This window comes from Montipora foliosa, chromosome 1 (genome assembly GCF_036669935.1).
Source record: "Montipora foliosa isolate CH-2021 chromosome 1, ASM3666993v2, whole genome shotgun sequence".
Taxonomy (NCBI): Eukaryota; Metazoa; Cnidaria; class Anthozoa; order Scleractinia; family Acroporidae; genus Montipora; species Montipora foliosa.
The window spans coordinates 62,831,398-62,846,341 of record NC_090869.1 but is presented as its reverse complement, the minus strand read 5'-3'; the positions used below and the strand labels follow the sequence as shown (position 1 = coordinate 62,846,341).

The window sequence follows — 14,944 nt, the reverse complement described above, 5'->3', positions numbered from 1 at the left end:
GTCTTTACTGGCTTGTATCTCAGAAATGAACCCGGTGACCCCCATTTTTTATTGTAGAATAGTAATAGTAATCTGAGTTTGAAAAAATTCTTGGGAGACAATTCAGGGTTACCGTAAATTTTTCGAATTGGCTCCTAAGAATTGCACTGATATTTATGTTTGTGGCGTTGTCAGCGTTGGCGTCGCAACACACGTGTATCTCTCAAGTTATCCCACCAATGTTAAATTCAAAAATTCAATGTTCCATATAAAACTTTGGTGTCGAATATGAAAATACGACGTTGAATTTTGGCGGACATATACAAAAAACAAAAAAATGTAGAACCCACTGAACTTTTTCTGCCTTCAAAGCCTGGATTTCCGGAACTTTCCAGCGTTTCGATTGTGGCCACAGTGGGCACGAGAAATCTGGTTGACAGCAATTGAAAACCTGTTTCAACTACTTTCTGTTGCTAAAACAATCAGAGTACTCGTTAAGGCTAACAAGTTCCTGGAACCAATCGAATTGTTAGGGTCAAAATCTGACTCTGGGAATATGAAACGGCATCCCATTGGATCGGCCTTCTCAAAGAACTCAACGGCCTGTACCAGAGGTTTTTCCTCGCCTATTCCGTCGCTCTGAGAGAGAAAAACCTCTGGCAGCCAGGGTAACTTGCTCGGGACCGTACTGGGAAATATTGGGCCTCGGTTGTTTTTGTACGAACCTCTGCGCTTAGTCCGTAACGCCACAACTTCGGGCCAACATTCCCCACGACGTCCCTCGCGCTCGGTTAGTAAGAGGTTAATCTGGAGCGATCAAAAACTGACGAAAGTAAAGGAGGGCTTCGTCATAGCGTCATAAAGCAAAGAAAAACTACGTAAGGCGATTACATATTTTTATTTTTTTGTTCCTTGTCTCTGCGTTGTGAGAGATAAATTCCACGTCTCTTCATTTGGAAATTCCACATTATCATTTCCTTCAGTGGCACAGGAAGCACTCGATTCAGAAACCAATTCTGTGGGAAGGATAAGAGCGTAAAAAAAATTACTCACAAGGTTCAATCAATATTCCAGGAAAACCACAGGATACCCAAGTTCAAAAAGTTACCTGGCTAGGGTAGAAACACGGAAAAAATGCGAAGGTAATTTTCTTCACCATGATCTAGTACTATGTCACGCATAATAGTTTACACGAAGTACTCACAGTTTTCGGAGCAAGGAGTTGTCATTTGACGGCATCTGGTTTTGATCTAACTATAGATGACTACCGTGTCTTACTTCAAGCTAACTAACCAATAAACAAGACGTTTACGTTTTCTTGAAGTGATAGGACACCAAGAGAGTAACAGGATAAAATATTGATGCTTGTAAACCAAAAGATTTAGTTTCTCTGTAGTGCTCAGGCGTGAGCTACGGCTTTTCTGATACCCTGGATCATCGCTAATTGAAAAACAAAGAAAAAGAAATCCAGTGGAGATGTCGGCTAGATTGTTATTCATTATTTAGGTAAGAGTGATGGCAACGATTCTCGTTATGTTCTCTACTGATAAAAAAGGTCACTCGTAAAGTGACCTCTCGATAGTTAGCGGACCGACCCGTCTCGAAAAATATCGACATCTTTTAGTGTGAGTCTACCGCGAACGCTGTGAGCATTTGTATGGGCTTTGAGCGTATTAGACACCATATTCGCGCTTACTTTTAACGACGCCATTTTTGTTCAATGTTGGCTTTAACTCCGCGCATGCGCTATAAAAGATGAATCAGCCATAATCAGGCAACCCAATCAATACCCCAGAGCTCTTCTCTTTTGCGCATGACTGACGGAGAGAAGAGCTCTGGGGAACCCTGAAACAAAGTGTCTTCTTATTGGTTTTCGTGAAGAACAATGGAAAGCGTCTCTGATTGGTGCATTCATGTTAGCAAGAGGAGTGAGAATGGCATAAATGGAATTCAGGGAATTCCTTTATCATTTTGCGAAAATTGTTCCGTTTCCAGGCCCTTTTTCACAAGATCGAGTAAATTATGCGGGATGGAATGCCTAGTAGTAAAATGGTAAGCGCCATTCCCATCCAGTTGGTCATTGAATTCGCACCATAGGTCTGAGAAAATAATCACTCAAAGTGGGGATACCAGTTGTTTGCTCCCACTGTCATGATCAGTCAAGATCCTCAGATTGATTATCTAGTTAACAGACCACAATTTACTCTCATTAGCCATTCATTTGTTTATTCATGTTCTTTTTAAATAGATATTTTCCTATTAACTACCGGTATTTGAAGTGCACATGCAAGCAAGAGATAAATAATGCAAAAACACTAGTGCTACATGGTATAATATTAACTATCTCTTTACAGGAATTAAAAAAAAAAATTTCAGTGTTATTTTCTTTTCTATAAGGATTTAACCTCACTGCTTTAAGTTCATTATGGTAAGTGAATACATTTTTTGGCATAGTTAAGAGCTGAAAGCTTAATCTGTGGTTTTAGGGCTGCTTACAGAAATTTAATACTTATTATTCTCTCAATTTCAGTGCTCTAAAGTATTATGTGGATTGCAGGCTGAGAAAGTTATATGATGAAATTTATATCACGATTTATCAAGCATGAATTCTTCCAAAACCTAAATTTATTCATCAAACGTTTTTAAGTTTAAGATCCTCACCACATTCCGTTTTAGTAAAATTAGTTAAATTTTATTAATTAATTCATTTTATTTCCATTGCCTTGGAGGCGACGACATTAAATGAACAGACAGAAAAGGATTAAAAGAGCAAAATTGCAATTTCTGCAACCGGGCATTTTCATGCGGCCACGATTTAAATAGGTCTGTAAATTAAAATATGTGTATACGTGGTAAAATACATTTTATAAATTTTATGTTTATGATTAAAAAAAAAAAAGCGTTAACCTTTAAAGAAGCAAATTAATATTTTCAATTAACGTTTACTGCAGCCTGTGAAGTTTCAGTTCTCCCGTGACTAAAACAGTACAGTACTAAAGGACTGTAAAATTGTGGAATCAACGCTTTTTCGCGATCTCTTTTTGTTCCCTGTTTCTGCGATTATAGAGAGCAACCCTGCGTCGTTCAGTGAAGAAATTCCACTCCATTATTTTGCGCAACCATACCGGCAGCAAGTGTAAATGAATCAACTTCTGTAGGATAGATTACAGTGGAAAAGAGGATTAGAGGCACTGAAGCACATTTATGGTGTTGCACATAGAAAGTGTTACAAAATAAGACAAAATATAAAACCTTGAGGGTTTAGGTTATGTGTTAGTTTATGGTTATGGTTTTATGGTTGTTTATGTATTGTTTTAGCTTCATTTATTTAAAGTGTAGTTAACAACAAATAAAAATTCATTTATTCATTCATTCATTAACTAACTAATTGATACAAAACAAGACAAACATTAAACCCTGACAGTTAGGTTGTGTTTCAGTTTTATGTTTATCTTATTAAAATTGAGGAGAAATGAACCAGACACTTTTTTGAGAATGGAAGGGATAATTTAATTTTTTAACTGAGTAAATAATTTTTTTTCAACGTCTATTCTTCCAGGAACTTTCTTACAAATCCTTACAGGAGTGCAGGAGTGCATTTTTTCAATCCATGAGACGAAGTCCAGTGGTTTAAGAAGCGATAAAATACGACCTACAAGTTTATTCTAGCTGCTCAGCTAGCTCAGACACTTAACTGATTAGAGTGTAATGAGAAGCGCTAGATTCCTATCCCATATGAACCATGTGAGCGTTAGCCCTACTGATGGAAATGGGCCCACGCAAGGACAGAGAAAAACTCTGACCAGTGCTACACGGCCAACGTTTGTAAAAACGTAATCCTTCCTTGTACTTGTACATGTTCATTGCCGTGACTTTAACATCTTCAGTTCCCACGGCCTGCTCCCGTCTGACCTTGTAGCTCAGTCGGTAGAGCAGCAGAGATCTAACCTGAAGGTCGTGGGTTCAATTCCCACCCTGGTCAGAGTTTTTCTCTGTCCTTGTGTGGCCCCATTTCCATCAGTAAGCAGGGCTAACGCTCACATGGTTCATATGGGGTACGAAACTAGCATTTCTCATTACACGCTAATCAGTAGTCTGTTGAAGTATAAAGTGCTACACGGCAAACGTTTGTAAAAACATAATCCTTCCTTAGCTCGGACACTACCTAGTTAAACCTTAACTACAAGAACAATAAAGGGGTTGAACATTTTTTAAAAATCTGTCTTCTCTAATATGTATAAAAAAACCGACATCTGATTTTCATCTGCTTTCATTTCCTTCTCAGCACATCGCACTAACTAAAAATTATAATAATTACTATTATCAGAATCTCATGACCTTGAAACGTTTAACTCTACTTCAGAAATTGGGTTTTTTTTAGTTAAAAAATTTCCTTATTCTGATGGAACGTAGTTCATGCATTTTCCCGCGTGTGCAGTTTCGATCTTATTTTGTCCATACACGACTCTGAACCTTTTAAGGTAGCTGGTCTTCTTATCAGAAGAGTTATAGCTACTATATATATACTGTATCAGATAACAGCAATGTTATGGTACCACATGAAACACCAATTATTGCCAATTGTTACCATGGCAACATGAAAGCTCTCCAAAAATACCCTATATTTCGTCTTAACTTGCTTATATCTCAAAAATGAACTCAGTGACTCCCATTTTTAACTGTAGAATAGTAATTAGCAATCTGGGAACTGATTCAGAGCTACCTTAAATTTTTCGAAAATCGTTGACCGTTGGAGCGGGGAGTTGAGATAGGATGACAAAAATCTCCAGATTTTAGATCTCCAAAGGTTGGCATCTCTGCATATGCTACAGTACTGACGGCAAGGCCAATAGGGCAAACCTCACAAAAGGATGAACAGCCACAATCCAAAAAGGAATGCAGTGTACTTTTTTTTAATGTGATATATAAGAGATAATTTATAAACACTGACAATGACTGAACCACCATCCATAATCAACCCATTTCTGTCTGTTATAATCCCACATCATTTAAATAACTAAGTCCAGAAATTGATTTATAATTTGATAGAAAAGTAATAAACAAGTAAACAATTTGTCAAAATCTTTGGTTGTGAGGTGTATTGGGATTCCAATAGGAGCCACGCTTGTGGTTCCACCATACTAAGAATCTTTTCTTGCGAAACAGATGAAAAGTTGCTTTGTATCTCCTCATATAAAATCAAGCAATTGTATTAAATTTCAAAACGTTTTCAGCACTGTTTTCAGTGACTGCAGTTTATTCGAAATCCCAGGCCTCCATTAATTAAAGCAGTTTTTGAATGTAAATCATGTAAATTTGTACAGCCGCCCACTCTCCGCAAAAAAAAAAAAAAAAAATCGGAGAGTGGGTGGTTGTACACAGGCTACAAAATTTGATGATCGAGAAAAATAATATTTAATTATCATTTCATGATTTCTTTTGTATACTATGCTTGTGCTTTCATTTACCGGTAAGGGCCATTTCTTTTGTCACAAAATCTGTACAATGGTACTTATAAAATTGTTACATGGAAAAGTTACATCAAGGTGCAAGGTGTAAGCCAGTTCTAATTTAAGCATTGCAATATTGCAGTGAAAAATGACAAAAAAATAGCACTGAAAAAGCATACGTATCAACCCATTGACCCCTGGGAGTGAGACGTAATGCCACACGATTTTACACATCAACTAGGGATACCCTAGGGTACTTGAGGAGTCAATGGGTTAGGAGCGGACTAAATTGTACAAGTTGTTTCTTAATATTGTAAACTTCCTGCGACATAAAATCTCCTTTGTAACAGAACCTTTAAAAATCCTACCACATTCTCGGGGTAAGGAGCAGCACACTTATCTTTTTTTTTTCCAGGGAGGGGTTGCACCTCCTGCACATTTTTCAAGAATCTAGTATCACTATTTGAAATAATTTTCTTAAGGACACAAACAATGTTTTGCTGGTTCTTACAATTTAATTTGACTTTTTTTCCTTCTACCTTTCTTGTTGTACAGGATGTGAGAAAAATAAAATTAGCAAACGTTACATGAAAACATTCATGTAAAAAGTTTCACGCGATTGAAGGATAATGAATTATTGTTTTGCTAAGTGACTAGTCTCCCCAAAATATTAAATGTGTGGTCCATAACCAGAAGTACAATGTAAAAAGCATGCATGCATTTGAATTCACACATTCACAAGTGCAGCCAATTTAGCTGTGCTGCGCACACACTGTATGTATCAGGCTTACATTTATTTAAATTGGCATGGCCTGTTTGATTCAATGTGTCTGTTGCAACTTAAGGACCGTGCCTACCAATTAAAGATATTTTTGCCCCGGTGTGTGATTATGCAGAAACGCTAGATCTTAACAAGTGTTATTGAAATCCAAAAAGAAAATTGGGGGTAACCAGGCATTTTTCAAAGATAATTCATGAATAATATTTGTAAAAAGCTTTAAAATACAAAGCAATGTATGGATGGCGTTCTTTCTCAAATTGAAGCTCAATTATCTCTGAAAAATGCATGGTTACCCCCAATTTTCTTTTTGGATACCAAGAGTACTTTCTGAGATCTACTTTCTGTGAATGTTTTAAACCGCGCAAAAATATCCCTGTTTTAGTAAGCATCACCGATAGGAAATCCGAGTGTGTCGAGATGCTCAGAAGGTATGCGCAATAACAATAGTAGGCACCGTCCTTAAGTCAGAAATAATGGACTTTTGGTTTTATAACAATAATGATTTATTAGTACATGTATAATAAGTACTATTATTGAAAGGTACTTCATTCTTAATAACTTTGCATCACAAATTAAATCACATGTGCTTCACTGATTAACAATATTGGATTCTCTCCTTTTAAAAAAACCTCACACTCTCAGCAGTTGTATGGAGGTGATTGCTCCCACTACTAGCTACTTATCAGTCCTTGTGGTTTTTCTTTGCGAGTTGCTTTAGGACAGCTCTCCGCACTGCTGTATTCATATTCCATAACATGGTTTCTCTAAGCCGATCAGGGACACGTGAGATAAACCAATTCTGCAAGGAAGAATACAGCAGTACGAATTAGCTTCCAGACGCTGCAGAAATCACGCAGAAGTCTTTTTTGAGCATGCTATGACACAACAGTTTCTATCCAGCGCAGACCACATGGTCTCCAACTGGTTTTGGCAAGTAAATGAGACAAAATAATGGCTTTTTTTAATTCACCAAATTGGAAAAAGAGAAACAAACACCATTCTGCCTCATTGGAATGGGATCATGCAACTACTGAGTTAACAAGGAAATGATACACACACTGTGAAAACAATCATCTACTAGAGATAAACTGACAAAGAAATTTGGGGTGCAACAAATATTAAGAGACTGGAGTTCTGCATGCCTCTCTTAATGTGCCTGCTTCTCTAGGAAGATCTATCGATAGAATGATCTAGATACATGTAGGCTCTGCCAGCACGGTGGCAGCTTCCGACCTGCTAAGAATTCACTGTTCTCAACATTCAAGTGAACACTGCAATAAAGTCTGCATGATAAAACTGATTTGCTTTAATAGTGTGATACCAATGCAAGTGTTACATGTACCTGACCATAGCCAAAGCAATAACCTGTTCTGGCAAAATTATTGTATATTCCACCCTTGGAAATGACTGTTATTCATGGTCTTGAACAAGCAAAAGACCAGGCAAAGGTAAAAAGAGCACAGTTCCAACCCAACTACATGTAATTTGCTTGTGCAGGGATGATTGCCAATTTCATTGGAGAGAACATGGTGATGAGGTGAATAGGACTAACTTAATTTTAATTGTTAAAATTCCATTTGCTTAATATCTCCTGTGTATCAAATACAATACAAACGAAATCTGTACAGAAAGATGTGGATTATTGATTATAGCATGAGACGGACTTGAAGCAAGTATCAAGCCCTCCATCAGAGAAGGGGAAAGTCACTTACAGTATTTGTCACGCTTTGGCTTCTGACTGGTAAAAAAACATCTTGTACATATTCCTCTCTCTTATCATTGAGAAGACTCTTCTCTCACCTTGATAATTACTTTCTCCTCTTGGGAGGGGTAGGAGAGCAGTAAAGCATTCAAATTATTCAACTCAAAATTCAAAACAAACTAGCCCTACCGTTCTTATCCCAGGCCACCCCACAGACAGACAGAGAGAGAGAGTTGCATCATACCTGCAGGGCATGGCTCCAGCAACCTGTTGTCCGGGATTCAACACCAACAGTACCCAGGGCTTCCCGCACATAAGTGGTGGGGCTTGGGGCAAACACACTTGGTTTTCTGATTCTGCTCATCTTAGTTGCTACATAGTAAGGTAACACACACTGAAAACAAGAAACAACAGGTTTGGTCCAATCAAGCTAGGAATCCAAAATGTTTTCATTTGATATTGTTTAAGATGTCAAAAAATGCAAAAAAGATCCAAGATTGCAGATTTAGAAATTAAATGACTTGTTCTCACACACAACTGGGGGCCAAGTCAAGCTGACCACGCCAGGCAAAGGCTGATGGCAAAAAACAAACTGAGCCGTCAACAAAGACTCTCCATACACTGGACCCCATTCTCCCAGTTGCGTGTGAGGAAAACATTTTCCACTTATTCATTCATCAGCCAGCAGAAAAAACTCACTCAAAGCCATAAGATTTTATGAAGCCATTATTTGAAGATGCATTTATCAATGGTGACAATGAAATTCTAAGCAAATTTACCTCAGTGTGAATAACTTGTATGTGAGTTTGAATTCTACAATGTACTACCTGACAAGTGACTCCTTTCGATGAATATTCAGCATTTATGCATCTACTGAAGAAGTCTACAAACACCTGAGGACAACAAGTGATTAAATTAATTTAACTAACTAGAGAGTATGTATACCCAGCCAAAAGATATCATTATTTTTGTTCTCTGTCTTGCTTATATATAATATTAAGATATGAAACACATGATAACATTTTAATTTTAGTTTGACTTTTAACTCATCCATGCAAAGCAGGGTCACAGGTGTCACTAGTAAGGGTTACCGCTATAAAACCAGCTTGATTAAGAGATCATTGAGTCAATTATTTCCTAATAACATGGGTGACAAATTACTCCTTAATTTTGGTGCGAAATTTCAGCATTAATTTATAATTGTACATGTGAAATCACAATGTTGCCATGGCAACTTTTCCTACAGAGGCAAAGTGGCATCCAGGTTTGAAAAACCTGTGTCTTATGAACATAATTAATTATTTGTCACCCATGATATCATTGAATACAATGTAGCTAATCAAATGGTATACTTTGTCTAGTGAAATTAGGGAATAATTTCACTTGTGTTTTGTCCAAAATCAAATAATTTCCCTTGCGTGAAGGCTCAGGAAATTATTTGATTTTAGGCAAAACGCACCTGAAATTATTCCCTAATTTCACTCTACAGCACTTGATTACCCATACTTATCACATACAGCATAATTATTAAATACTGGCAAAATAGGAACGTTCTAAAAAATTGACACCTCGAACTATGACGAGACCTTAATAACAATTAATTATCATTTTGTTGATTATTATCACATAAGGGGCAAAATTACTGAATGCTGATTGGCTGAGACAGAGGGCATTTTTCCTTAATCACAAGACGTTTGGTAATAAATTACTTGATCGTAATTGATTAATAGTAAACTGTTGCTTATCCGATCCAGAGCGAACAAAGTTACAACAGAATCTTTTTTTTGTTCACATAATAATAAATTATTCATTTTAAGCAGACCCATGTGATTACATATACTATTAACAAACCTTGGTTCCAGAGTATGTCGAAAGCAGTGGTGTGGGATTAAATCCTGCAGCTGATGCAACATTTACTATTAGGCCTCTTCCCCTGATGAGAAATAAATTTAAAAAAAAACAAAGTAAGGTAATAATTACTTTGTGCTGTACGTAATACAAGAACAGAACAGCCCCCTACTTTTTTCCTATGGTGTTGTTTTGTCCTAAACCTCTCCCCCTCCCCACACACTTCCGTGATCCATACCAATCCCCAGCCCTCCCACTTTCAAACGTCCTTCATGGCCCCTAAGTGGATTTAACTCTCTCTCTAACACCAGAATAACATTTTACTTGTCAAAGGGGTCCGGCTCAACGAAGAAAGGGTTAACAATGTCTAGTTCCATCATCATCAGCCGTCACAAGCTCTCTCCACACCTTACGGTCTTATGCCATGCTTCAAATCTCCTCAAATCTGGCATTGGCCACGGTGGACCGGAGATTGTATGCCTGGCTGATTACACTGAGCAATGTACTGATGAAACATCAGCTTTGGGCGACCAGGCTTACATTCGCCATGTTTAGGGTGGAAAAGGGATATGCCCTTGGAAGTGGAGCTGCCTCCCCTCAACAGCAACATCCCATTTAACCCATTCCAAGCCATGAGTGACTTGTGGATTTGATTTTACTCTAACACCAGATGACTTAACTTGTCAATAGGGACAGTTCAGGTTTGAAAGAGTTAGAACGATACTGCATGACAATTTACCTTGCAGCCATCTCAGGAAGGATAATATGAGTCATCTTCAAATGAAAGACAAAGAAAATGGTGAGAAAAAATGTAAGCAGTTCATTATACTCACATAAACATTGAACTAGTATTACTAGCTTTAAAGTAAAGAAGAAAGGATACAAACTGTCTGTTATGGATGTAACAGTACAGTAAATTGGGTAGGATACTAACATGATGCAAAGCTAGAGTTCAGCCCAATAAAACGTGAAAGAGAAAAAACAAAACAAAACAAACAGGAATCAAACGGTAGCCCATCTATCTCCACAATAACATTCATGATCAAACAATAATTACTTACCATGAGAACAGATAGTACATTAACATTTATCATCTTCCATGCATCCTACAAAATTACGCAGAGAAAGTCATGGTAACAAAATACATTGCAAGAATTTCTTTTTTTGTTTTCATCACATTAACCTGTTTTATTTTGCATTTTCTAATTCTGCAAAATTTCGCTGCATTAATAAAGAATTTTTTTTAAACAGCTTTATTGGGTTTGCCTTCCAAAAAAAAACAACAGTAGCACTTAATACAATAATACAAAGAACCAAAAAGGCGGGTGCGAACGGGCTGCGAGGTCCCATGCAAGGCACTCCCCTATATTAAAAAGTATATAAACTTAATAATTAATAAATGAATAAAAAAGACAGGAACTTTTTTTAAAGGAACATTAATTTCAACCAGCCTATAACCATCGAGTGCCATTTTTAGATACTGATATAAACAAATTATGTTATTCACTGGCTGGGAGGTCTGTATTGGGAAAAACTGTGCCCAAGGTCTTGAGTACGGCCCGAGGCCGCAGGCCAAGGGACGTACTCAAGGCAGAGGGCACAGTTTTTTCCTATACGGACTGACCTAAGCCGGTGAATTTATTTATTTTTCCTGCTTTTTTTTCGCGGAAATGAACACGGCAAACTGGTTTGCAAAAAGTCTTTCTACACGCTCTACATTGCACTGTAACAGTTGAAATTAACTTACATGTATAACTGAAAAAAGCGCTCTGTTTGCAAAACTCAGAGAAAAATGATAGATTAACGACAAAACAGAACTTCAAATATGTCTTGGTGCAATAAGTATAAAAAAGCAAACAGTTATATTTCATAGCAAGAGAAATGAGCTAAACAAACTAAACAATGAGTTTGAAAAATTTGTACAAATAGCTGAATTATGTTCTATGTTTTAAAATACTTTGTCTTGTTGGAAAGGAAATGAAAGTTCTTAAAAACAAGGAAAAAAATTTAGTGAAAAATACTCAAACATCTCAGTTTCTGCCTTCATATCTTATTTCACGGATTACAAGCAAAAGCAATTTATTTTGGTTAAGAATGCAAACGTTCTTAATTACAATTATACATCTAAAAAAAATTAAATTATCTATAATTGTGATGTACAGCAAACACTAAGTATCTAAAAAGACATCTAATAATTATATTATATAATTATAGATAATTTATATAAAAGTTCTAATGATACAATTAAGCATCTGTTTAAAAACACATTTTTAAAATGCTCAGTCTTGATTTTAGGTAATATAAAATTAAGGCTTCTAGACCTTAAGATTGTTCATTGCGGAGGTAGTAAATGTGCCAGAGGGTGCCCGGAATTATTTTTGATATTATTCCAAATTGTGTTATCCGAACTTTCAATAAGATTATTGATAGGTGTTGTATATTTCAGATATCCAAATTTACCTGCCCTATTTTGTAATTTGTCTATATTAACTAAAATAAATATGTAGAATAACTGGCACAGCCCCATACAGGAAGAGCATAAAAAGTGACATTATTAAGTTAACTCTTTTTCCACAAAAGATAATGAAGGTTCTCCCGACTGTATCCAAACTTTTTACAAATTGTTAGTATATACATTCTTTTATCTGCTTTGCTTAATTAATAAAGTATCGAAATGAGAATCCCAGTTATTGGGACTGTGATGAAAAGTTACTCCTAGTAGTTTAATGTTATCTACCTGTTCAATGCCAGGTAGAGGAGTTGGAATGGGTGCCTTAGATCTACCTCTGACGACTAGTTCTTTAGTTTTAGTTAAATTAATAGACATTTTTATCTTTGTTCTTCATTTTTATCTTTTTTATTTTTATCTTTGTTCTACCTTAACTCCTTCACAAATCAGTGCAAAACTTAGAAAACTTAATACACAAGAAAACTTGTTAACATTTAATTAGTTCATCCAACTTCCTCAGCGTTGGGATTTGTTTGTTTGACTATTTTAGCTACAAATCCGTATTTTCTTAAATGAGACAATAGAATGAGATTATAAATTGAACTCCGAAGAAAATAATGGATTTCAACTGAAAACATAAGCTCAACGGACTTCTCTGAAGTTAGTCGTTTTAGTTAAGAAGCATGTCAACAGTTCACGAAAAACCACAGGGTTGCAATTCGTTTGTTTGCCTATTTTAATAGTTACGAATCCGTATATTCTTAAATGAAGTAATATACAACGAGATTAGAAAACAGAACTCCAATGAAAATAATCAACCAAAAAACTGCTCTGCAGCTCTGTACATGCAAGTTGTTTTAAGTTCAACGGCACATCAACAGTTCAAGAAAACCAACAACTCGAAAACAGCAAACCAGCAAAGAGTTGTCAGCAAAATCATGTGAATAAGAACGACCAGCTGAGGTCTTTTATTCCACTGCTGATGTTTTTGCTTCTCTTTGAAACCGTTAGGAAGTGAAAACTTGCATTCTAAGATGTAAAATCCAACCTTTCATCACGCCATAGTAAACAAAAGAATTACTTTTAAAAGTAAGATTTCCTGCGAATTCTGGACCGGGCAACTGGTCCGGATGGAAAAAAGCTGGACCCACTAAGAACTTGTTATTAGCCAATCAGATTCAAGGATTTAGGATTCCAGCCCGCTGAGATGCTTCAGAAAAAAAACAATATTATTATTATGTACAAGGTACTACTGTATAATGTTAAGAATACCTCTCTCTTCATGTGGGTAAAAAACTCTGGGTAATGCGAGACTCCAACATTATTAACTGCAAACATAGATCATTGCAAGAGTGACAAAAAATTAATATTTTCTTTGGAATAATGGAAACCAAATTTCTAATAACCTATTCACTCCTGCGAGCGAGACTCAACATTTTTACTGTCTAACACCAAATGGTTTTACTTGTCAACTTGGGGTACTCTAAAGCGCACGAGGAGTCAATGGGTTAATTAACATTGCTGCCATCAATGCTGAAAGGTTTTATTGACTCTTCAATTTTATGCTGCTGTGCTTTTGTCTTCTTACTCACGGTTAATTTTGTTAACCTAGAGAAGTCTCATTACAAGTATTAATAGGGTTCTTTTACACATTTGGCCATTCCAAGACAGGTCACACACATTTTGTCAAAATATGCACAGAATCATTTCCAGCAGATGGACGTCCTCCACCAACATCAGAAAGACCCAATATAAAAATTAAAGTCCCATGCAAACTGCAGAGATAAACAAACTCACCTAAAATACCAATATCTAACCCAGCAAGTTTCTCATCCAAGCCTTTGTAGATCTCTGCTCCTCCCGTGAAATCCATGCTGATAATTTTAGTCTCAGTGCCATGTGCAACCGCTGGTGAAAATTAAAGTACAAAATAAAGATATGTTTTCAGAACATAATAATAATAATAATAATAATAATAATAATTATTATTATTATTATTATTATTATTATAACAATAATAATTATAATGATAATAATAATAATCCATACTAAAAGGAGGCAGTGTGGCCCAGTGGTTAGGGCGCTTTCCTTGAGATCCGGGGATTCCGGGTTCAAGACCAGCTCTGACCACTCGTTGAATTTGTTCCTGGTTGTCCCTGGTTCAACTTCCCAGCTGCAGTAAATAGCCAACTGGTTTGCCTCCGGCCAGTTGGGATTCTTAACAGTTGTAGTTGTTGTGTTCTGTTGTTTCGTTGATTGTGTTTCATTGGCCCTGAAAAGCCCCTATGGGGAGCGGTCAATTAAGTATCTATTGTATTGTATTGTATTGTATTGTATTACAATGTATTGTATTGTATTGTATTGTATTGTATTGTACTAACGAAATAGGAGGTTGTTTGAAATTTTGTCGGGAGACCCAGGGGAATAAAGAACGTTGTGGTTGACAAACTACAGTCTGCCACCCCAGTAAGGCTCAGTTTGTTATCAACAGGTGTAGACAAAACATGGGGTAGGCCATGGTGTAGGCCATGGCCTACCCTATGGCCTACTCTATGGCCTCTGTGGTCAAATTAAAAAACGAAAAAATGCAGAGCATTGCCGCAAATCTTTCAACGTTAGGACAGTCTCACCAATGACTTTCTTCTGCTGTTTTGGCGTCCACGGTTTGATTAGTATTAACCTACTGACAGAACAAGGAATCGAGCAGTAGAATGCCAGATAATCTCAACTTTGGG

The 14,944-nt window shown here is 36.6% G+C and overlaps 1 protein-coding gene across 2 annotated transcripts in view; it reads right to left on the bottom strand.

Moving 5' to 3' along the window:
- Positions 1–861: 861 nt before the first annotated feature.
- The window catches only part of LOC138004146 (very-long-chain 3-oxoacyl-CoA reductase-B-like), a 25,410-nt gene continuing 11,327 nt past the window's right edge, over positions 862–14,944 (bottom strand). The window contains exons 4-11 of one of the 2 annotated variants that reach the window (XM_068850582.1): positions 14,007–14,117; positions 13,482–13,537; positions 10,822–10,866; positions 10,500–10,534; positions 9,764–9,845; positions 8,740–8,805; positions 8,157–8,306; positions 862–995 (exon numbers count right to left, since the gene is read on the bottom strand). In XM_068850582.1, coding sequence (XP_068706683.1) covers positions 867–995; positions 8,157–8,306; positions 8,740–8,805; positions 9,764–9,845; positions 10,500–10,534; positions 10,822–10,866; positions 13,482–13,537; positions 14,007–14,117 — 674 coding nt within the window. In that variant the 3' untranslated portion in view covers positions 862–866. Of the gene's footprint in view, positions 996–4,876; positions 7,010–8,156; positions 8,307–8,739; positions 8,806–9,763; positions 9,846–10,499; positions 10,535–10,821; positions 10,867–13,481; positions 13,538–14,006; positions 14,118–14,944 lie in introns of those variants that run through there. The other variant, XM_068850584.1, reaches the window with a different exon arrangement.